Raw genomic sequence first — 25,464 nt, forward strand, 5'->3', positions numbered from 1 at the left:
AGAGAAGGGAATAACTAGTGAGATAATTCATTTTGCTGATGACACAAAGTTGTTCAAATTTATTAAATTGCAAAAGTATTGTGAAAAATTGTAAGAGGACCTTGGGAGACCGGACGTCAAAATGGCAGATGACATTTAATGTGAGCAAGTGCAAAGTGATGCATGTGGGAAAGAAGATCTCAAATTATAGCTATGTGATGCTGGGTTCTGTGTTAGGATCACTGCCCAGGAAAAGAATCTAGGAATGTCATTGTAGAGGATTCATTGAAACCCTCAACTCAATGTGTGGCAGCAGCAATTAATAAAGCAAACAAAATGCTAGGAATTATCAGGAAAGGAATGGAAAACAAAGATGAAAATGTTATAATGCCCTTGTATCGCTCTATGGCAGGGGTGTCCAATGTCAGTCCTCGAGGGCCGCAATCCAGTCGGGTTTTCAGGATTTCCCCAATGAATATGCATGAAATCTATTAGCATACAATGAAAGCAGTGCATGCAAATAGACCTCATGTATATTCATTGGGGAAATCCTGAAAATCCGACTGGACTACGGCCCTCGAGGACCGACATTGGACACCCCTGCTCTATGGTATGGCTGCACCTTGAATACCGTGTGAAGTTCTGGTTGCTATATCAAAAAAGATATAGCTGAATTAGAAAAGGTTCAGAGGGCAACAGAAATGATAAAAGGTATAGGACGACTTCCCTATAAGGAAAGGCTAAAGCGGCTAGGGCTCTTCAGCTTGGAGAAGAGACAGCACAGGGGTGATATGATAAAAGTCTATAAAATACTGAGTGGAGTGGGAAAGGGTAGATGTGAATCAATTGTTCACGCTTTCCAAAAACACTAGGATTAGGGGGCATTCAATGACGCTATTAAGTAACAGATTTAAGACAAAATGGAGAAAATATTTATTCACACAATGTGTAATTAAACTCTGGAATTTATTGCCGTAGAATGTGGTGAAGTCAGTTAGCTTAGCAGGGTTTAAAAAAGGCTTGGATAATTTCCTAAAAGAAAAGTCCAAAGGCCATTATTGAGATGGCTTGGGGAAATCCATTGATTATTCCTAGGATAAGCAGCATAAAATCATAATAACATAATGATATAACATAATAACATAATAACATAAGAGTTGCCGCTGCTGGGTTGGCCAATGTTGGAAACAGGATACTGGGCTTGATGGACCTTTGGTCTGTCCCAGTATGGCAATTCTTAAGTTCTTATTAAGAGTAGTCGCAGACATTCCTTTGGGATAGTGTCAATAAAAATACCAATATGGTTCGGTTCAGTTCTTGCTTATGGCATAGATTTCCTGCACAAAGGAAGTTTATGTGCCAGAGAAAGACCAAATAGCTAAACGCACTAAGTAAACCATTAGCAAACATTCAAATTGACCCTTGTACGAGTGCACCCACAAGCTTCTTGGAAGTAAACAGGAGGGATTTAAGGGTTGATATTCAGAACAATTGAACCAGGCAAGAAAGGTTCCTGCCTCGGGTAAATCACAGCTAGGGGGTCATGCCCAGATTTTCAGTAGCACTCAACCACGTAGCAACACTGAAAATCTAGTTTGACCGCCATAATACGTGTGAGCTATTGTCTGAGCACAGGCATTAGATGGGCATCAGCAATATTCAATGCTGATGCCCACATACTAACCAGGGATGTAGAATTGGACTCAAGACAGTTCTAATTTTGCCCAGTGAATATCAGCTGTACGTCTGCCAAACACCTGGATATTCAGTGCTGGTGCTCAAATAGGGTCCAACACTGAATATATGGGTCTAAATTAGTCAGTGTTTCAAGAAACAATGACTCCCAGTGGCTGAATACTGACCCATTAGTATCCTAAAGATCATACCATCTTCATCAAATTTGCCTACAGAAAGCACATCAATCTCACATCCAAAAGAACAGGTATGTCTGCTATAAAAAGCTCTAGGTCATGCTCCCACTGGACGTTCTCTTATCAGATTTTGGATTTAATTACTCACCTTTCCAAATTCAGCCTCAGAATGAGTTATAAAAGGCTCAGCTGTAGGACTGCCAGTTGGCTTCACATTTGCCCAACACAGCGGACCTGATCCTAGGTTTATTCCATTACATGCAAAAACTGGCAGTCTGGATATTCCAACTGTTTTTTTCTAAGTAAAGGAAGACTGAGTCTCTGCATACAAAACCAGGCCTAGGAAAACCTGGAGTCCTAGACATGATCTTTTCTAGAATCCACAGAGACTTTGTTAGTGAAGTGGCAAGTGGTGAATTTCTATAAATGCAAGATTTAAAAAAAAACAACCCACAAGGGCTCTTCAAAAAGTTTCCACTTTTTTCATATTTTTGCGGAAAATGATTGGGGGCGGGAGAAGTGGTAAGACGGCTTGTCGTAGAATGTCATGCGACTCATAAGTTAGGCAAGCCAGCTCACCTGTGGAAAAGTAATGTAATTTGCTTTTGAGATATTTAATAGTGTTTAAAAAAATAAAAGTGGGGAAACTCTTTGAAGAGCCCTCAAACATTTCTAAACTTGGTTATCCGATACAAAAACCCCTAATTCCAAGACAGATTATGCAGTTAGAGGTAATTTATTATTGCTTTTTTATATTTTTATAAGAGGAAAAAGGCTGCAAATCCTTCATGACATGCCAGGCGATTTTCAATTTCAGTGATATTTTTTTTTATTGGACCCCCTTCATTGTGCACTTGAAAAAATAAATTATAATATACTTCATTTCATTTCTTACAGATTTGTAGATTACCACTAATTGATACCAGCTGGAGACTACACTCTATGCAACAGGACAAAAGTTGACAAAGTTGAAAAAGAGAATATTTCAAAATAATTACTAAAACTTAAATATATTTACACACACACATACAATCATGATGGGGGAGGGATGATAAATTCTTACTCTGCCTTCTTTGTACAATAAAACCTTTATCAAAATTTTCTGTTAGAAGAAAAGTCTCACTTTAACCATTCAAAATCTCCAAACCATCCACGTGAGAAAAATACTTTCCATTTACAGTTATGATAAATTAAATCCTCAAATTGTTCAAAGCAGACTTAAAAGGGGGGGGGGGGGGAAATCAGCAAATGAACACAGGTGGCAATGAATCCTTGGAATATATTTTGACATGTAACATCACCAACCTATATATATGTTCAAGATCCCAAGGATACTATCACCTCCTGGTTTTACATTTATAGTGGTGTGAAATAGACACACTATTTTGCACTCTCTAACTTTATATATCTATTTATATAGACATATTGACATGTATGCAATAGTTGTAATAACACAAGCCAGAATTTCATTGCTAACAGCAATAAAATGCTATAAGCTTAAACAGACTAAAATAAATCTGTTCTTTTTTACTTTGCCACAAATTGAAATAAATTATTCTAAACACATTGTAGTGAATTATAGTTTTTCTAAGGGGCTTTACCATTTTCCTGAATAAATATTTCAACATGGCATTTCTAGAATAAAAATTGTTGTGGTTTTCTTTTCTTATTGTTTTTGAGTAAAGCACCAAAGTTGTTGTGTTTTTTTGTTGTTGTTTTTTTGGTCTCTACTCTTCAGTATGTTTCATCAACTGTAGCAGGAATAAAGCTTTGTTTTCATGATCAGTCTGGGCTTGGCATGCTACTAAGGGGAAGAATGTACTCCAGGTGTCTGCAACTTCTCCTCTGGCATCCAGATGTGGAAGACTGCACCAATGCGCAGGAAAAACTTTCTCAGAACCACACGGAGCTCAGGAATCAGGTCAAACTGCATCATTTCACAGAGGTGGGGGTAATACCTCGATGCGTGTGCTTTAAACTTTCAGGAAAAGCAGACAAAATAAGAAAAGGCAGAATGTTTAGAATAAAATATTTACTCTTTACAATATATAGTCACTTGTTTAGTTGCCGACTTGGCTGATAACATGAAACTAAAACTATATTTAAAAAACAAATTTTTACTGACAAGCCCACCCAGAATCACTAACGACACGCAACACTGCATAACACCACACTGAAACTAGACTCAGAACTAAAAATCCTAGGCATCACATTTGACAGGAACATGTCCTGGAAGAGACAAACATGAATATTAACCAAGTAAACGTTCACAACATTGAGAAAACACAGACGAATTTGGCATTGCTTTGACAAAGAAAACTTTCAGATCTTGTTCAATCACTGTTACTATCTTATCTAGATTATTTCAATGTCCTTTATGTAGGATGCAAAGAAAATATATGGAAACTACAGATCATTCAAAATGTAGCAGCCAGACTTATTTTCTCAGCCAACCAAATATGATGAAGCGACACCCCTGTACCTCAAACTACACTGGCTCCTCTTCAAAGCAAGGTGCATTTTTAAACCAAGTACACTGATCTTTCTAATCTTCCATGGCAAACACCAGACTACATGATGAATTTAATAGAAATATCACCCAATGATAAATGAAACCTGATTAGCAATCAAATGAGAATAAGATTCCCAAATCCTAGAGGAATTAAACACAAAACTAGTCATTCTACAACCTTTCCATACCTGGCAGCAAAATGGTGGAATCCTCTACCAGCACAATTAAGAAACACCCCTTCCTACCAAAACTTTTGTAAAGGCCTAAAAACGTATTTGAAAAATGATCTCCCTCCCTCCCACAAATAACAGACTATGAACACCAGAAACCAAACAAGACACAAGCCACATCACCCATTTCGATAGATGACCAAGCTTTCAACATACCTACCACCCACAATCCAGGAAAGAGACACTTATACCTAGAACCTGCAATGTCAACGACAACATCAGATAAAACCAATCTTCTCTCCAAACCTATATACCATAATCATGTATCTTCATGAACATAAACTAAGATATCTGTCAGGTATGCTAAAGAAATAATGTAGCTACTGGATTTGGCCAGGCTCTTCTAAATTGAACTCCTTCTGGGGCATATTAGCAATCCATAAATACTCACATAATGCAATGTAAAATAGACTAAGGAGCTCTTTTACTGAAGGGTGTTAATAAGCCCTTAATGCATGGTTAACATGTGTAAATTGGCTACCATAGAAACATTTTGTCTATCTGCACACACTATCCCCTGTGATACTGTTTGTTTTTTTAAAAATATTTTCAGAAGGGGGGCTGTCAAGGGCAGAGAGAAGGAATGGAAGCATTATCCCATTGGCAAGTTATAATTAGCATGCAATAAGGGCCATATTCTATAAACAGCACCTACATTATTAGTCGCTAGGCATCCTAATTATGGCCACCTAGAGACACCTAAGCTTGGGATCCATATATATTTATTTTTAAATTGGCGTGATAATTGGCCACATCAGTTTTCAGCCAATCAAAAATAAAAACCACCCAAAACATCAAACAATTTTAAGAGTTTGGCGTCAAACTCTCAGGACACCTAGCTGGAGGCACCCTCTCATACCTAATGACGCCTATCTCAAACAGTAGGCGTAGTTATGGGTGGGGAACAGGCTTGAGTTAGGGTGCCAAATTAGGCGAGTAAAAAAGCTGGCCTTATGTCTAGAATGCCTAGGGATGCTTAAGTGCCGCTAGACATGATTCTATAAAACAATGCCTAGTGGTTGATTGACAACCACACAGAGTAGTGTCTACAATGTAGACGCCGCTAGACACGGTTTATAGAATCCAGGCCTAACTGGATAACACAGGAACACTCAACGCTTCCTAAATAGGAGGTGGTAAGTACACCTCCATACCATGCACTAATGACAACTTTAGTGCACAATCTCATTAAAATATATTTTCAAAATTCAAACTCAACGTGTCACATTAAATCTGGGCTTAGTGAGTGGTAAAATCCCACATTACCACAGAATAATTAGTAATATAGTTGCCATGTTAACTTTTTATTCAAAATGGATGAAGGGTTAAAAAAGATGATAACTTTTTACTGGACCACCAACGCGTTTTTTTGAATAGAATTCAAGAGTTACATTCCTTCATGGGGTCAAAGCAAGGGTAATTTTCAAAACCATTTCTGCGAGTATAACTGTGTTATATGAGGGTGGTTTGAAATGTTTGATGGGGACTGTTTAACTTGCCTTTTTATTTTTACCAAAGGCTATACACTTAGTCCAGTGAGTTCACAGTTTTTAGTAAGCTATTTTTCCTATGATATGGAAAACTGGAAACTTGTTGGACTAAGTGTATAACCCTTGATGGAGACTATTTAACTACTTGCCTTTTTTTTTTTTTTTAACCAGACTTTTCAAACCACCCTCGTATCTGTGGAAAAGGGCTTTTAGAAAACTACCCTTTCCATGTAGTGTCACTACATACAACTTTACCCAAAGTGAGATGAGGCATTTTGTGCTTTCTGGGGGGGGGGACTGGGGGCTGTAGCACTTACAGGCATATTTTAAAAAAATTAAGGTATGCACATGTTTGTTCTCAGAAAAGCTATCTGCATCAATTTGCAGCTGTCAACTTAGTGCATAGTGAACTTTTATTTTGAAAAACAGAGCTAGATCCATAACTAAAGTGTACATGTGAACTTTAAACCAATTAGAGCAGTTAAAAATTAACCAAAAAAATTTGGGGAAGTGATTTTCTATTTATTAAAATTTTCAAGAAAAGTAGCGGGAACCTCAAGAGGACATAAATGAAGCAGATTTATCAGGTTCCAGCAGCAGTAAAAACAACACTTCTCTTTTTTATCCATTATAAAACGCAGCTGACAATCAATCTATCTTACCTTCTCATCACTTAGCTTTAATGTTTTTGTTAAAAATAACAACAGGAGATTGGTCCACGCTTCTCGATGGCTCTCTGAATTAACTGTGGTAAAATAGGCAAGCGCTTCACTGCACACACTGGGAAAAAAGGAAAACCTTTCAGTTCAAACGAAGAAAAATGTGCAACCCTGAAAAATATACAGTACATATAAAACATTAAAAAAAATTAACTGCTGATCGTTTCCCAGATTATTTTAGGCTACCTTACTTCCAAAAGACACAATTAGTCAAGAAAGTAACATCATAGAATGATTTATCGCTCATATTTTTATAGGCCTGGCCTGGACCTGCACTTTGCAGTATCTTCTTGATATTACAAACTAACCATAATTTGACACTGGTGCAGTAGCCAGACGGTCTCATTTCTGAACCACAGTGCCATATAGCACAGTTACTTACCGTAACAGGTGTTATCTAGGGACAGCAGGCAGATATTCTTAACTGATGGGTGACGGCACCGACGGAGCCCCGGTATGGACAATTTTAAGTGATTGCACTCTAAGAACTTAGAAAGTTCCAGTAGGCCGCACCGCGCAAGCGTGAGTACCTTCCCGCCCGACGGAGGCACGCGGTCCCCAGTTTCTTAGTTTCCGCGGAGCTAAGAAGACGCGTTTTTCTCAACGGTCGTTGAACTTTTTCCTCTTGCCTTCCCATTCACGCGTTTTTTTGTGGAAGTTAACCTTCCTCGTTTTCTTTTTGGTTTTCTCTTAATATTAAAAAAAAAAAAAAAATTATTTATTTTTTTCGTTTCTTTTTGTCTTGCCATATATATATTTATTTATTCAATCTATCTATTGTACCTGGGGCAATGGGGGGATTAAGTGACTTGCTCAGGGTCACAAGGAGCAGCATGGGTTTGAACGCACAATTTCAGGGTGCTGAGGCTGTAGCTTTAACCACTGCGCTACACTCTCCCCTTCGTATTTCGTTTTGTATTTACAATTGAAGGTTTACTAATCAAGTGACAAAGGAAGTCTTCTGGCCTGCTGTTCCTAATTTTATCCCCAACGGACCCCGTGTCTATCATCCGTTACACCCAACTTGTGTAATGGTCTAGAACAGGGGTGGGTAATGAGGGCCGCAACCCAGTCGGGTTTTCAGGATTTCCCCAATGAATATGCATGAGATCTATTTGCATACAAATGAGGCAGAGCATGCAAATAGATCTCATGCATATGCATTGGGGAAATCTTGAAAACCCGACTGGATTGCGGCCCTCGTTGCCCACCCCTTGTCTAGAAACACATCTGCTTTTATAAATGAATAGTAAACATTTAGTCACCAATATATAACCTGACTCTCAGAAGCCTTATACTGCAGGCTTGTGAAATAGAATTCATTTACATGACTATAATCTATCAGTAAAATTTTCCAATTTAATGCTTCAGAATTTGAATATTTGCTACAACCTAGAGAGACACACACAAGCTGGCCTGCAGCTAATGTCTGGGTTCCTCTTTTCTGGAGTGCTTCATGGTTGCCTATGTTAATGAAGGTTGGGCCACTACTGACCAGTATATCTCTGAAGATATTCCAAAACGCAAGCAGAAGTGTCAGGACACACAGAAAAACAGTGAAGAGGACCAGTAGTGCTCTGAAAGTATTTATTTCTAGAAGACTTGACATGTCCATGTTTCGGCCAAACAGTGTAACAAACATAAGAGCATATCATTAATGCCATGCCAGGAGCGAGTGGGCATATTAGAAAAGGGTCAGGGGCATCTCAGGGAAAGAGGTTCTCCTCTCAGTTGCAGGTGACCTAGTCACGAATACATTTATCATTTAAAATCATTAAATACATTAACTTTCAGTAGTTTACATGGCTATTTTTAAATTATATTTATATCCTATTTATATAGATTATTGAATGCTAGCAACTGGACAATTTAGATCCTACTAAGTTCTAAGAACTATCAGGCCAATTTTCAAATGAAGTTATACATTTAAGACTCAATTCTATAAATGGCTTTAAACCACTATTTTAAACTTATTCTGGTCACCATGCTAGCTCAGTACTGGGCTCTAGAATTTTATACCAAGCAGCATTATACCGTTATATTATACTGCTATTATTCATTGATTACTAATTCTATTTGCTGATTCTGTATACGAGTTGAATTGTGCATTGATCAATAAAAAAGACATTTTAATAATATTATGTAGAAATATCAAGAATATATGAGCTCTACAAATGTCATTATGAAATCACAAAATATCCTTACTTTAAGAGTCGCTGCTGAATTTCTTCCCAAGAACCTCTTCGGTTTTCATCAATATACATTCGGAAGAGGATCCTTAGACAACAAGCAAGGCTGCTGGTCTCTTGCTTTAAAAGATTTGGTTTTGATTTGCCTTTGAATCCTTAAAATCAAAAACAGAGAAATGGAGAAAAATGAAAGCAGATAAAGACCATATGGCCTCTCTAGTTTACCCATCCATGCCTTTTACTGTCCTTTCCCTTTGAGATCCTATAGTTCTTATCCTAAGCTTGATTAAAATCAGATACAATTTTATCTCCACTAGGAATTCACTACCCTTTACATCAGGGGCGTCAAACTCAGGCCTGGGGGACAATTTTGGCATGCAGAGTAATTAAATTTGGCCCACGATTTGGCCTGTTTCTTCCTTCCCCCCATCCCAGCCTCCTGGTCTCATCTTCAAAAGCAGCCTGCAGAGGATTGTGGGTCGGCTGTAGCAAACCTTGCAGGGTGCCGTCGACCTCCGCAGCACATTCCCTCTGCCGCGATCCCGCTCATCAGAGGAGGGGGCGGGATCCGTGGCAGAGGGCTGCTGAGGCCGAGGCAGCCTGCAAGATTCACTACAGCCAACCGGCAATCCTCTGCAGGCTGCTTTGAAGATGAGACCAGGAAGCTGGGAGGGATGGGAAAACATGCAGGCCTTCAGGGCGGGCCCTGGTGTAGAAGTACACAGAGGGAGGGAAGGAGGGGTCCAAAGAGACGTGCATATGCCGGACTGAGGGTGGGGAGGAGGGGAAGAAATAATAGGTCTAAAACAGAGAAGAAGGAGAGAGATGGTGGACAATGGGATAGAGGAAGGGAAGGAACTGAAAAGGAGAGAAGTTGGACACAAGGGATGGTGTGGAGGGGGGTGTTAGAGATACTGGATAGGAGGTTTGATGGGGAGAGTGTGGCACAGTGGTTAAAGCTACAGCCTCAGCACCCTGGGGTTGTGAGTTCAAATCCACACTGCTCCTTGTGACCTTGGGCCCTGTAACACACACAGAATCTGTGCCCATTTAAAAAAAAAAAAAAAAAGGTTTCCTGCCACAAACAGCTGAGTGGTAGGAAGCTGCTTTCAGGACTTCCCCTGCTTCTCAGCTTTTGGGGTTCTGCACATGTGTGAGTCGATCGCACAGTGATAAATCAGATGGGAGAGTTGGGGACTACGACAAGCCTCTGTGTGAATTATTTGCATGCAAACTTTTTAGTGCATCAATAGCTCTTTTTGAATCAGCCAAAAATTGGATCGGAGTAGACTCACAGTCTTACCAATCCTCTTTAGTGCATCTAGCCTCAGCTGTGCACAAAAACTCCTCTCCCCTAGACAGCATAGAAGTGTGCAATTTCTTGTCACAGTGTGTATTCGTACCAATGGGGGTAGGGGGATACAGTGTATATACATGCAAAAAAATACAATATAAAACTTATCCCCTTAAGGGTTCATAAGTTACAACAGTTTTCAAAGGGAAGATAAATACATCAAAACTATGTGCTGTGCTCACATTAACAAATGCAATTTAGTACACAGAAAACTGTCTTGCAAAATTTACAATTACTCATACAAGAGGCTATATCCCACTAAATGGGAGAAATACAAGCAAAAATTATTTATTAATCCAGGAAAAGCCTACGCAAAGTCCTATCATGGACTAGACTGTCTGCGTAGTATTACCACTCCATGCTCCAATCATAGGCCAGAAAAACCTGGAACTTGTAGAATCTCTTAATTTATTATTCTTTTTAATTTATTTTTTAATATTTTTAATTTTATAATATAGGTTTAAACCTTAAAGTCTATACTTAAAACTTCATTTTAAATTCTATTGTGGTTGATCTTAGAATTATTTTTCATAAATAGACCCTAAGGAAAATAATCTACTGTTACAACCCTGCTGTGACTAAATATTGTTTAACATTTCTATACTCGTAAAGGTAGAGAAGTTAAAGGTAACTGAATTACTTATCTTAAGCAGTTTTCATTATAGCTTGAAAGTCCTATAATGACTGTGCAATGGCTATGCCGCCGTGATGCTTGTACAATGGCTATGCCGCCGTGATGCTTGTACAATGGCTATGCCGCCGTGATGCTTGTACAATGGCTATGCCGCCGTGATAGGACTTTGCGTAGGCTTTTCCTGGATTAATAAATAATTTTTGCTTGTATTTCTCGCATTTAGTGGGATATAGCCTCTTGTATGAGTAATTGTTATTCAGACCACTTGGGTTGTTTGTATTTAGGTTGCAAAATTTACACACATATTTTCAGTCACCAGAAACAAAAATTGAGGTTTAATGAATTCTGTTAGAGCAGTTTGTAACACAACAGTCCAAATCCCATCCTTTTATGTGAAAAAATGGAAAAGTTACAGAAGTTCAAGCATATAAAACTTTTGCAGACAGCTTATGAACCCATGACACACATTAAAAAAAAAAAAAAAAATCAGGAGTTTTTTTTGCCAATGAATAAGAATTAGTCCCATAGGAGTACAAGATACAAATATTTAAATTTATGCACCGGGACTCCTGAGACTGTTTCCTCCTGTTTGATAGGTTCTTTTTAATAAGAATGTGTATATCTTTACCACCATTTATGATTTAGATTGACCAAAAAAAAAAAATAAATCAGCCACACTCAATTTTGGATCCTCTATTTTAGTCACCTTTTCCCAGAGATGGTCATATTTTTGAAAATCCGAAAGTATGCCCTTGCAAGTCCCAAGTCTGCCCCAACTCCACCCCTTGGGACTTCTTCAGTACAGGTAAAGGCATGTGCAAATAAACATTACATGCATCTTTACTGCATATAATTTAATTTTATAACAAGCCATTTCTGCACAAATACCACTGCTTCATATGCATAGAGTTACCCCCTTAGTGGCCGGTTTTAGTGCCAATAATTGCAGATATTTTGAAGGAACCCTGGTGTTTGCCCCTTCCCCCCCTTGTTAAGGACTAATTGCTTCAATGAGTTGGAAGGGGATTTGAAAATAAGAAAAAAACCTAGGTGGTTGTGAATGAAGGCTAAATCGTGCCATTGGCTGAAGAGGCTGCTAGTACTAATTGAGCTGGAAACACAAAGGGCAGGAGGAACCTAACACCACAATTTCCTCAGCATAGTGCAGGGGTAGGCAATTCCGGTCCTCGAGAGCCGGAGCCAGGTCAGGTTTTCAGGATATCCACAATAAATATGCATGAGATAGATTTAATCTCAAGGAGGAAGTGCATGCAAATCCATCTCATACATATTCATGGTGGAGATCCTGAAAATCTGACCTGGTTCCAGCTCGAGGACCGGGATTGCCTACCCCTGACATAGTGCAATTAGGATATTAGGGCCAAGATTTATTTTTTTCCAATTTTACTATGCAAATATATACACACAGAATGTGATTTTGGAAGTAGTCTTCACCCACAATACATGTTTTGCATTCTACCTATATACCTGCTCTCCACAGTGCAGTTCGTTGTTCATTATTAGAGTTAAAGGCCTTTGCAAACGAATGTGACTCTTGCAGACAGTCCAACAGCTTGAAGAGATGTTGAGAAGACATGTATTTATACATGCCTTGGTCTTCTGTGTCGATATGGATTTCAGCATCTAGCATATCTCGCTGTTAAGAGAATCCATTTTGTTAATACATGCTTAAAAAAAAAAAAAAACCAAAAAAAAGTCCCTGAAATTATGTAACCTGCCTTACTGATGTCCTGGCTGTTCAAAATCATCTCAACAGAAAATGTCTTGAATCCAACTTGAATTACATTACCTTATTCCAGTGCTTCTCAACCCAGCCTCAGAGTACACCCAACCAATCGAGTTTTATGATATTTGCAATGATTATGTATGAGGTGGATTTGCATACACTGCTTCCTCTCTCATGCATATTCACTGCCCTATCCTGAAAACCTGCCCCCCCCCCGGGTGTGCCCTGTCTTATTCTCTAGTTTTAGGGAAAAAGTTACATAACAAATATGCTTAGAATTTAGACCCCAAATCATAAATACTTTAATAATGAGACCTAAATCAAAATCACTGATGAACAACAAGTGCTACCCAAGGAGCAAATGTTAAATACTCAATGAAAACTCCTGATAATGTGATATTCTATAACATGTGCATACTACACCAAATTAACAGGTGGATTTCCAGGGGCATATTTTGGTAAATGTACCTGCAAAGATTCTAAAACTAAAAAAAAATTGACCCCCAAAGTATCCACAGTGAAGAAAATCCAGAAGAAACCAAAAAAAGCACTGTGGAGTGACGATGTTCCTTCATTGGACTTTATTAAGAATATCAGAGTTCCAAAGGTGTAATAGAATCATCCACATAAAAATAAGATAATCCACATAAAATCCATAAAGGACCTAGCCCACTAAGGGCACAGGATCCAACATGGTCCAAGTTTCAACAAAAAGTCTTCTTCAGGGGTCGCTGAGGGTCCTATGGTGGTGAATACGTGGAAAAGCTAATATGTGGAGAGCTTTTCCATGTATTTTATTCTAGCATATCATTGAAACTGCTGGGGTAACCCGATGTACCATGCCTCTTTCTTTGCTCACAAAAGTTGCTCTGCATTATTCAGCTAGTTTCTTTCTTTCAAGGTGTATGGCACTTCATCAGTTACCTGGGCAGCAGCCATGTGCTCAGCATCCTCCTTCTTGCTCGTTGCTCGATAGAACACTATGTGGTCGATAGTCTTGATCAATTCCAATTGTACTACACACTTGATAAGAAGGCTAGCAAACAGCTTCTGGTCTGCCATTTCTAAAACAGATCAATGGTGACATTAGTGAAGGAAGAGAGTGACAAACGGTACTTAGCTTGTGACAGAATTGCCAAGACCTTAACTCAGAGAATATCAGATTTTGTGCTGTGAATGAACTATAGTGATATTCCAGACCCAGGACAATATATTTGTCTGGAAATAAAGTGGGAACTCTCTGATTAAAAGCATCAGTGCATTTACTGAATTCCTATTTCTTCGCATTAACACTTCTGGCTTTAGATTTTATGTTCTGTTTTATCATGCATCTTTAATAGTTTAAGGACAAAGTAAATACAGTATCCTTTTTTTCTGTTCTGAGAGTGCACTATTCTGCACTCTGTATAACATTTCATGTTTTACATGTAAAGACAGGAAATATGCTTCAGGTTCCAAAGACCAACACTACTTTTGCTGTGTATGCTGTGTTCATGCAACTGTAGTAGATAGGTGAAGGGAGTCTGGAGGAAGATCTTCTCTTTAGCAACCTGTGTTATACTCATGCACTGGTAAGAGGCACACTGGGTGTTCTATTTTTTTTACTTTTTATTTATTTATTTATAAAGAATTTAATTTACATCATTAACATCCCACAACTAAGGGCTCCTTTTACCAAGGTGCGCTAGCGTTTTTAGCTCACGCTGAAGATTAGTGCGCGCAAACCCCACGCTAAATGGAAAATACTAACGCAAGCTCTATGGAGGCATTAGCGTCTAGCGCGCAGCATTGTAGCGCACACTACGCATGCGCTAAAACTGCTAGCGCACCTTAGTAAAAGGAGCCCTAAGGAAAAGCGAGAAAAAAAAAGGGTTCATAGTCTTAAGCGCGCCAACAATTCAGCGCAAGACTTCATCGCGCCGCAGGAAAACCTTATTTTAAAGGGCTCCGACGGGGGGTGTTGGTGAGGAACCCCCCACTTTACTTAATAGTGATCGCGCTGGCATTGGGGGGTTGTAACCACATTATACTGGAAACTTAACTTTTTCCCTATTTTTTAGGGAAAAAGTTAAGTTTTCAGTATAATGTGGGGGGTTACACCCCCCCACCCTTCCAACATGGCAGCGTAATCCCTATTAAGTAGAGTGGGGGGTTCCCCCCTACACCCGCCATCGGAGCCCTTTAAAAGAAGGTTTTGTTGCGGCGCGCTGAAGTCTTTGCGCTGAATTGTCGGCGAGCGTTTGTCCTCGCGCACATTTGTCCCGACATCGAAAAAAAGTGGAATGCTCTGCTAGGATGTTTGAGGTTATGTAAGAAAGCACAGTTACTTACTGTAACAGGTGTTATCCAGGGACAGCAGGCAGATATTCTTGACTGATGGGCGACGGCACCGATGGAGCCTCGGTACGGACAATTTTAGAGTGATTGAACTCTAAGAACTTAGAAAGTTCTAGCTAGGTCGCACCGCACGTGCGCGAGTGCCTTCCCGCCCGACGAAGGCGCGCGGTCCCCAGTTAGTATAAGCCAGCTAAGAAGCCAACCCGGGGAGGTGGGAGGGACGCAAGAATATCTGCCTGCTGTCCCTGGATAACACCTGTTACGGTAAGTAACTGTGCTTTATCCCAGGACAAGCAGGCAGCATATTCTTGACTGATGGGTGACCTCCAAGCTAACAAAAAGAGGGATGGAGGGAAGGTTGGCCATTAGGAAAATAAATTTTGTAAAACAGATTGGCCGAAGTGTCCATCCCATCTGGAGAATGCATCGACAATAGTGAGATGTAAAAGTATGAACTGAGGACCAAGTAGCAGCCTTGCAGATTTCCTCAATGGAAGTGGAGCGGAGGAAAGCTACAGACGCTGCCATAGCTCTAACTTTGTGGTGATCACGAGATGATGAAGAGGTAAATGAAACAGTAGACCTCTGGATAGATTTGAAGATGTCAACCACCAAAGAAGCGACTGTCGAAGAGACAATGTCACAGATATGTGTTGTGAGCAAGGATCCGTCGCTTGGGACCACTGGGTCGCTAGGGTCCATTGAGGAGTGCGCAGGTGGAGACGTGCAAAAGGGGTGACATGCACTGTCGAAGCCATGTGCCCCAAGAGCACCATCATGTGATTTGCTGAGATGGTAATCTGTTGAAACACCTGCTGACAGAGATGAAGGATGGTCTGAAGGCGGTTGGATGGAAGAAATGCCCTCATCAGAACAGTGTCCAGAATGGCTCCAATGAATTGAAGTCGCTGGGTTGGAATGAGGTGCGACTTGGGTAGATTGATTTCGAAACCCAACAGTTGAAGGAAGTGAATGGTCTGGTTGGTGGCAAGCAGAACCGCCAGAGGGGAATGAGCCTTGATCAGCCAGTCGTCCAGATAAGGGAAGACTTGAAAATTGTGAGAGCGGAGATAGGCTGCTACCACAATCAGACACTTGGTGAATACCCTGGGAGAGGAGGCCAGACCGAAGGGTAGCACCTTGTACTGATAATGATGTTGATTGATGAGAAAGCGTAGATATTGCCTGGTCATCAGATGGATAGGAATATGCGTGTAGGCCTCTTTGAGGTCGAGGGAGCATAGCCAGTCGCCCTGAGTGAGAAGAGGGTAGAGGGTGGCAAGAGAGAGCATTTTGAACTTCTCCTTGACCAAACATTTGTTGAGATCTCTGAGATCTAATATAGGTCTGATGTCTCCAGTCTTTTTGGGGACTAGAAAGTACCTGGAGTAAAATCCCTGACCTCGCTGATCTGGAGGAACTTCTTCGATGGCATTGAGAAGAAGGAGGGATTGAACCTCTTGAGCGAGAAGGAGGGACTGAGACTTGTTGGAAGCAAACTCTTTCGGCAGGCCTAACGGCGGAGGAGTCTGAAAGTTGAGGGAGTAGCCGTGGGCGATGATAGAGAGCACCCACTGATCGGTGGTGATGACCTCCCATCAAGCCAGAAAAATGTTTAGTCGACCTCCTATAGGCTGTGGAAGAGGACATGAAGGAGGAAGACTGGCAATGCTCTGGAGAAGAGAGTCAAAAGGGCTGAGTTGGTTTAGGCTGGGCAACAGGTTTCATTGCAGGTGGCTGTTGTTGACGAGCCTGTTGGTGCTGTTGCTGCTGTTGTCTCCGAGGCTGAGGATGAGGCTGAATTGGCCGAGCAGAGAACCTGCGCTAGTATGACGTCTGCTGCCTAAAAGGACGAGGAGGAGGAGGTTTCTTTTTATTTTTCAATAAGGTATCCCACCTCGTCTCATGAGCCGAAAGTTTCTGGGTGGTGGTATCCAGAGATTCTCCAAACAGCTCAACACCCAGGCAGGGAGCATTGGCAAGGTTCACATCAAGGTCACATCAAAGTCTGAGACGCGAAGCCATGCCAATCGTCTCATCGCTACAGACATAGCAGTAGCTCGGGATGTCAGTTCAAAAGTGTCATAGATGGAACGGACCATAAACTTCCTGAGCTGCAAGAGACTGGCAGTGCATTGCTGAAAAGCAGAAAGTTTGCGGTCAGGAATATATTTTTGAAAAGTGGCCATCTGCTGGATAAGATGTTTCAGGTAAAAGGAGAAGTGGAATGCGTAATTACCTGAACAGTTGGCCAACATAGCATTCTGGTAAAGTCGTTTACCAAATTTGTCCATAGCCTTGCCCTCTCTGCCAGGAGGGACAGAAGCATACACACTTGAGCCTGCAGATTTTTTCAGGGTTGACTCCACCAGTAAAGATTCGTGTGGAAGCTGAGGTTTGTCAAACCCTGGAATAGGGATCACCTTATAAAGTGATTCCAATTTCCTTGGAGCTCCTGGAATGGTGAGAGGAGTCTCCAAATTTTTGTAAAAAGTTTCCCTTAAGATATCATGAAGGGGTAATTTTAAAAATTCTTTGGGAGGTTGGTCAAAGTCCAAAGCATCCAGGAATGCTTAGACTTCTTAGAATCAGACTCCAAGGGGAGAGAAAGGGTGTCTGACATCTCCCTAAGAAATTTAGTGAAGGAAGAGTGCTCTGGCTTACTAGCAGGATCCTGCACTGATGGGTCAGCCTCATCCGATGAAAAATCCTCCTCGGTACCGAGGGAATCCTCGGAGTCATCCCATAAATCAGGGTCACGTACCGATGGAAGACGCCCCTGAGATAGAGGAGTAGAGGATTCAGTATGCCTGGTCTTGCGTACCGATTTGCCGGAACGCATCGACACCGTACCCGGCGACTGTTAAGCGGTATGAGTGTCAGAGAGCAGTACCGGATCAGATACAGCATGAGCAGCTCGATGAAGAGACTTTGGCTCTGCCGATAGAATAGGCATAGATATAGAAGAGGCAGATTTAAGCGGTGCCGATAACGTCGATGCCGACAAAATAGGCTGATCGACGATCGGTACCGGAGGCTCAGTAGGAACCAACACCAGAAGGTTCGGAGTCAACAGAGCAGGGAGCAGGTGTTGCAATTGCTCCTTAAGCTGGACCTGAAGGATAGATGCTATGCGCTCATCTAGAGACGGTCCCGATGGCACCGGTACCGCTTTTTTCTTACTCGGTGTAGCTCTACACTCAGGCGAAGTCGATGCCGATGAAGAGGCAGTCACTTCTATGGGAGCGGAGCGTTTGCGGAGCCAGCGCGCAGTCTGCAGGACTTGGCTCACTGCATGTTCGACTGGCGGGCCAAGAACTGTAGGGGATGGCTTCTTAGCCGGCTTACCTGTGGGGTGCAACACCGAAGATACATCTTGCGGTGTCGAAACGACCGGTGCCGACTTGGAGGAAGTTGCCGATGCCGGGGTCGATGCTGGTGGAACTTCCATAGCGACACCGAAAAGAATCTGCTGTTGAATTTGGCGATTCTTCAAAGTCCTCTTTTGAAGAGAACTACAGCGGGTGCACGTCGCAGCCCTATGGTCCGGACCCAAACACTGAAGGCACCACTTGTGTGGGTCAGATAAGGAAATAGGGTGTGCACACCGCTGACACTTTTTAAAACCCGGTGAAGAGGGCATGAAGGGAAAAACGGCAGTAGCAAAATCGAAGCCCAAGGCTTCGATGGTGCCAACAGGCTCCGCCGGGGCTGACCGAAAAAAGTAAAAAAAAAGAAGACTTTTTTTTTAAAATTTTACTCAAGAAAAGAATAAAAAAAGAAAACGTGAAAAGTTTCACGCAGAAAAAAATGCGTCTTCTTAGCTCCACGGAAACTAAGAAACTGGGGACCGCGCGCCTTCGTCGGGCGGGAAGGCACTCGCACACTGCAGCCTAGCTAGAACTTTCTAAGTTCTTAGAGTGCAATCACTCTAAAATTGTCTGTACTGGGGCTCCTTCGGTGCCATCACCCATCAGTCAAGAATATGCTGCCTGCTTGTCCTGTGATAACAAGATGTCTTTTAAGAAGCAATTAAAAACATATCTGTTTGTGAGAGCTTTTTATTAGGTTAGTTTTGATAGCTTATTTTACAGAAGTTTTACTAGTTTTGTACTAGTTTTAGTAAGTTAGATAACTGTGATGAGTCAATGTATTATGTTGTCTTGATTATGTGTGTTTACATGATTATGTATGTGCTCTTTGTAAACCGCTTAGGTTTTAAGTGGTGTAGAAATTTTTAAAATAAAATTAACTTACTGTATTAGCTCTCTATACTCCACTTTATTTAACTGAGAGCACTAACCCCTGGAAGAAAAAGCCTCAGGTTTATTGAGGTAGAGCTCAATAGCCCAAACCTCCACCACCCACATCATTGGCTAGAAAACTTCCAAACAAAGGGGGTGTGCATGTGCCACAATTAAACTAGGACTATATTATTTGGTACAGCAATGAGAGTTCAGAGTCCAATTTCTGCAAATAATAACAAGTTATTAATATTGACAGGGGTCGCCATGCAACAAATTTCTCAAAATTGGAAAGATTATACTAAGTTAAATTATACATTTTGGTGGAATTCAGTTTGCCACATATATAAGATGGAAAAGATGATAGCGTTACAACAAGGAAATTTTCATAATTTTAAAAAAATATGGGGACCATTGACTATTTACTCTAATGATCAGATATCTTAAGCACATGGTTAGTTTATATTTGGGTTGGGATGGGGAATATGTATCATATGGTCATGGGAATATTGATAAAGAGGGGGGGTATTTATTTTTATTTTATAAGAATATATGATTGTAATTACAAGTGATTTGTGAAAATTGTTTTATTATTTATAATTCACTTGATGTAAGAATTCAAAATGAATAAAGATTTATAAACAAAAAAAAAAAATCTGGGACTGGAAACAATTACTTTCTATTAATCATAAGGAAGTGATATTTTAGGTAGAGTTTGACACAAAAATAGTTTTATTTATTTATTTTCACAGAATTATATTGGAATGTGAATAGTTACATGCCCTGAAGAAACGGTCTTGTACCGTGAAACGACGGCTTCTACCTAAAATATCACTTAAATTCCTTATGATTAATAAAAAGTAATTGTTTCCAGTCCCAGTTTAATTGTGGCACAAGCACACCCCCTTTGTTTGGAAGTTTTCTAGCCAACGATGTGGGTGGTGGAGGTTTGGGCTGTTGAGCTCTACCTCAATAAACCTGAGGCTTTTTCTCCCAGGGGTTAGTGCTCTCAGTTAAATAAAGTAGAGTATAGAGAGCTAATACAGTAAATTGATTACCCACTTTTCACTACATTCAATAAAATAAATAAATTGTTTGTCCACAATTTCAAGGAGCAAGTATAAAAATTAAAGAATGAGGAAAAAATATGAAACTAGTTAGAGGTGGTTAATAAATACTAAGAATGATCCTACAGCCAGCGTTTACAGTATTTTGGGAAGATATTCACGTACCCTCAAACACTGAAGCTGTTTAAGTTCAGAAAAAAATGAAAGTTATTGCCCCAAGGTAAAGATACTCGGGGTCATTTTGGACCAGAAATTGAATTATCATGATCAAATAAGTTCACTTGTTAGAAACTGTTTCTATAGGCTAAGGTTGATTAGATCATTATCTGCATTTTTGGACGAATCATCACTGAATATTTTAATACACTCATTAGTCATATCAAAAATTGACTACTGCAATGCTTTGTACAAGGGAATAACCTTAAAAGAAATACGTAGATTGCAAATCCTTCAAAACATTGCAATAAAAATAATTTCCAAAAAGAAAAAAATTGATTATGTGACTCCACTCTTAAAGGAAAAGCATTGGTTACCTGTAAATCATAGAATTATATATAAAATAGCATTACTTACACACAAAACTTTAATGAACAAAGCGCCAGCATTCTTAGAAAGGCTTTTAATCCCTTATACCCCACAAAATGTTTAAGATCTGAAGTAAAATCTCTCCTCTTAGTCCCTTCACTAAGACACAAGGGACACAATCTTTTCTGTCACAGCCCCTCAAATTTGGAATTTGCTCCCAATCAATATAAGGGAAGAAAAATTACTTAGTAAGTTCAAAGGTCTCCTGAAAAGCTGGCTTTTTAAGGACGCCTTTAACTGAGTTATCTGAATTCTATATAATTAGGATACTTTTTAGTGGATTAATAATGCTGTTAAGCGAAAATTGAGCAGGTAGCCTTTTCCCCATCCTATTGTTTTATTTTGTTTATAAATTGTATTTAATCTTTTTTTTTTTCCCTTTCTTTCTTTTTTTTCCCTGTTGTGTTTTGTTGTTCAAAAGTTGTATAAACTGTCTGGTTTAATCAACGTGTTTTTTGCATTGGATTATGATTTTGCGATCAAATCAAATTTTTAAATAAACTTGAAACTCGTGTATAACCAAACAATGACAAGAAAATATTAACACACCTCCTCTGGGAGCAAATTTTGATTAACTGAAATCAAACTCTCTCCCTCAGCACCCATCTTTATACAGTGCAGTGTATACTGACAGGAATTTCATTATCAGCTTTTCAGCGACACTGCCAGCACTGTTTCTAGCGGGTTAGCAATATCTCTGAACACATGCATATTGCGTCTCAGCTAGCTCACTGATGTAACAAAAAAGCTAGAAAAACCTCAATATTTGTGCAGAGTCATCGGCCGTTTCTCTGCATACTTTCACCAAGTTTTACAGGATCGATGTGGCGGCCAAGTAGGATGCTGATTTTGGTGCCTCGGCTTTGGCAGCGGGCTCATCATTCCCACCCTGAATTTTCAGGACTGCTCTGTGATGTCTCACTGGTCCCGGAATAAAGTGGGACTGTACAAGAATGAAATATTAGGTTCTTACCTTTGCTGCTAATCTTTTTCTCTTGTAAATCCACACTTTATTCTGGGAACCTGCCCTATGCTTACTGATTCGTTGATTGTTTGCCTTTACGAGTACTGGTAAGCTGGATTTCTGTTTTCTGTCCAGCTTTTATTAGAATGCCATCAGAATGGGGATAGCACTCAGTTTGGGTGGGGGGGGGTCTCCAGTTAGGGCACCCCCTTAGGTCAGTGCATTTTGTTTCTACTGCTAGCAATTTTCAGTGTCAATCAGGTCACTGATGCTTGATATCCTGATTTGCATGTATAATTGTGAACAGAATATACTTAATTGTTGGGGAATGTCCCCATACTAGTGCTGCCCGATTCAGGAAAAAAAAATTTTGATTCGATTCAGCCTATTGAATTGGTTTTTCGATTCAATTTTCCTGCCCGATTGGGTGTTTGTTTTTTTTCAAACATCCTGGTGGGTTTATTTTATAGCCTCTTCACCCCCTTTGGCTTCTCCTAACCACACTGGTGCTGTGGTGTAAACAAAATAAAGAAACAAAAAGGACTTTTCCTCTCTCTTAAATCCTAGCTCACGTTTGCGGTATAACACCAGCTCTGGCAGGATACATGTTTCAAATCTGACATATTGTAATCACAAAACAGAAAATCAAATTATTTTTTCTACCTTTTGTTGTCTGATCAATATTCAAATCTTGTTGGTCCCAGGCTCTGGTTGTCTTCTGATAACTTGCTTGCCAGGGTCTCCTTCTTTTCTTCTTTCTCTGTGCTAACCATCAATCTTCTATCTCTGTCCTCACCTTCCGTTTCCCTTTCCTCCCCCGGAGGTCTGGCATCTTTCCTTTTTTTCGTCTCCATCCACAGATCCACCTTTTCTTAACTACCCTTTCATCCATCATCTCTCCCTTCTTCCCCACCACCCCAGAGTTCACCATCTCACCCTTTCTTTTCCCAACTACCCTCCTATCCAGTATCTCTATCCCCCATCCACACCATCCCTTGTGTCCAACTTCTCTCCCTTTCTGTTCCTTCCCTCCCTAAATCCCATTGTTCATCATCTCTCTCCCTCTCCTCTATTTTTAGACCCATTATTTCTTCCCCCCAAAGTCTCTTTTAACCCCCCTTCCCTCCGTGTACTTCTACACCAGGGCCCCCCTTACCTGACAGTCTGACCCCCCTGAAGGCCTGCCTGTCCCCCCTGAAGGCCTGTGCCCCCATCCCTGAAGGCCTGTCCCCCCCTTGAAGGCCTACATGCTTGCCCCCCTGAAGGCCTGTCCCACCCCCCACCCTGAAGGACTGATCGCTCCCCCCTTCCCCCTCGGAAGGCCTGCGTGTTCCCCCTGGCCTCCCACTGGTGTCCGGCTTCCCTCCTGTCGTCCCCACACTGTTTACTTTATAGGAGCAGCCTGCAGAGAAGACTGCGATACTAGCGATCTTTGCAAACTGCTTTGAGCTGTTTCCTCTGCAGCGGTCCTGCCCCTCTTCTGACATCAGAGGCAGGATTGCGGCGGAGGAAACAGCTGCGAAGTAGTTTGAAAAGATCGCTAGTACCGCGATCTTCTCTGCAGGCTGCTCCTATAAGGTAAACAGTGCGGGTAGGCCAGGGGGGGAAACCGAACGTCAGGGGGGGTAACCGGACAGCAGCTGACCCTCTCCCCTCGCTCTCTAAAGCAGGTGCGGCAGCAGCCGGCCAGCAAGAGCAGCGCTGCTGCTCCTGCTTTAGGGGGCAAGTGGAGAGGGTTAGCCGAATTGGGAAGCCAATTTTTTTGTTTGTTTGTTTTAAATCGATTCACCCGAAGTGAATCAGTGAACTGATTCAAATCGTGAATCAAGCAGCACTACCCCATACATCTCTCTCTCTCGTTCTTATCCTCTACAGATGTTCCTGGCTGTTTTGTTACGGACTGTTAAGCTCTGGACCATACTCAGTGATGAAGTTTTGAGGCTTCCTACAGAGCCTGGAGAGAGGAGGAAAATAACCCACTGATCCCGGAATAAAGTGTGATTGTACAAGAAAACCTCAATATTAAACTGTTTATTTTTTCTTACAATAACAGAACAATTATATTGTGTTAGTCAATGGCTAGGAGGCTCTCGCTCTGAATTTCAGTAGCCAACCTGATGCTATCGAACACCACAATTGCTATAAATAATAAATCTGATTAAAAGGTCTTTATACACTAACAAAAAGATATCACAAACTAAAGAGAAGCCAATACTTTCTTTAAATGGAAGACATGGATAATACAAATGCAATACAGAAGAAGCTGGTTTAAAAATGAAACACACTTTCTTACTTCCAAATGGTCTGCCTTTCCAGTTCTCCTCAGTGGGATTTGAAAACTGACTCTGACCCCTCTCTGAAGGGTTTTTATCCATACTGCTCAGAGACTGACGATCAAAATCCGTATCCTAAAAATGCATCAGTTCAGTTTTGTTTTGTTTTACATACAGAATTTAGATGCTTTTCATGCAAGACATAAAACTTTACTTTGATCTTTGTTTTACATATTTTCCTGTGAATACAGCTACATAAGACAGCATTTCAGCCAAATTACTTAACCAGCTACCACACACCCTTTCCTCTATAATCTTAGCACAGTCCATTCACTTAAAAGATTATTCTACTGCGATGCAAGGGAGACATTTTGCCCAGTGCTCTAAAGTTTAAAATTATTACTACAAAAGACCTGCTGTTGTAACATTTATAAATACCTTCCAGTAAATTTAAGCAGCCCGATATTCAAAGCCACCAGCAGCCAGTGAATATATATATAACTGACCTTTTTTCAGACTCTCTACAGATAACACTGCGCTGAAAGTCTGAGTGCCCTGATAAATGTTATCACAAAAGGAAGAGGGAGGGCATACTTATGAATTATCCATACAAGGGCAATTCTATAAGTGGGTACCTTTTGGACACTCTGATGCTGCATTCTATAATGATATCTAACATAAGAAAAACAAGAATAGCCCTACGACAGGGGTGTCCAACCTGCAGCCCAAGGGCTGCATGCGGTCCCGTGAAGTATTTTGTGCTGCCCCAGTCGAGGGCGATGCAGTGTTTTCCTCTGCTGCCCCCAGGTGTTTACCATTTTTACCAATGTGGCCCAGGGAAGCCAAAAGGTTGGACACCCCTGCCCTACGGAGTCAGACCAATGGTCCATAAAGCCCAGTAGCCCGCTCCCACGGTGGCCAATCCAGGTCCCTAGTACATGGCTAAAACCCAAGGAGTAGCAACATTCCATGTTTCCGATTCAGGGCAAGCAGTGGCTTCCTCCATGTTACATTTTGTAGCGGCCAACTGAAACAGCTTTTTTCAGTTTCAGCCAAAACTCATCACCTGATTTCGACCAAAGACGAAACTTCAAATTTGGTTGTGTAAATGTTAAGCAATAAAGGATGTTGGGGATGGTCAGAGCTTACAGTCTGCTTCCTTCTGCTAAACCCACAGTATCCAAGTCAGAATATAAATTTAAATAATGACAGACCATATTTTGCCTCCACATACAATGGACCGCAGTTAATAAATACTGAAACTAAAAG

General features: G+C 40.8%; 1 protein-coding gene across 1 annotated transcript in view; it reads right to left on the reverse strand.

The window, feature by feature from the left end:
- Positions 1 to 1,168: 1,168 nt before the first annotated feature.
- The window catches only part of ARFGEF2 (ADP ribosylation factor guanine nucleotide exchange factor 2), a 142,927-nt gene continuing 118,631 nt past the window's right edge, over positions 1,169 to 25,464 (reverse strand). Inside the window, exons 34-39 of the mRNA XM_033963792.1 lie at positions 24,216 to 24,330; positions 13,650 to 13,789; positions 12,467 to 12,635; positions 9,007 to 9,145; positions 6,745 to 6,862; positions 1,169 to 3,828 (exon numbers count right to left, since the gene is read on the reverse strand). Of these exons, the coding sequence (XP_033819683.1) occupies positions 3,655 to 3,828; positions 6,745 to 6,862; positions 9,007 to 9,145; positions 12,467 to 12,635; positions 13,650 to 13,789; positions 24,216 to 24,330 (855 nt within the window). The 3' untranslated portion in view covers positions 1,169 to 3,654. The remainder of the gene's footprint in view (positions 3,829 to 6,744; positions 6,863 to 9,006; positions 9,146 to 12,466; positions 12,636 to 13,649; positions 13,790 to 24,215; positions 24,331 to 25,464) is intronic.

The sequence above is a fragment of the Geotrypetes seraphini genome, chromosome 11 (assembly GCF_902459505.1).
Source record: "Geotrypetes seraphini chromosome 11, aGeoSer1.1, whole genome shotgun sequence".
NCBI classification, from domain to species: domain Eukaryota; kingdom Metazoa; phylum Chordata; class Amphibia; order Gymnophiona; family Dermophiidae; genus Geotrypetes; species Geotrypetes seraphini.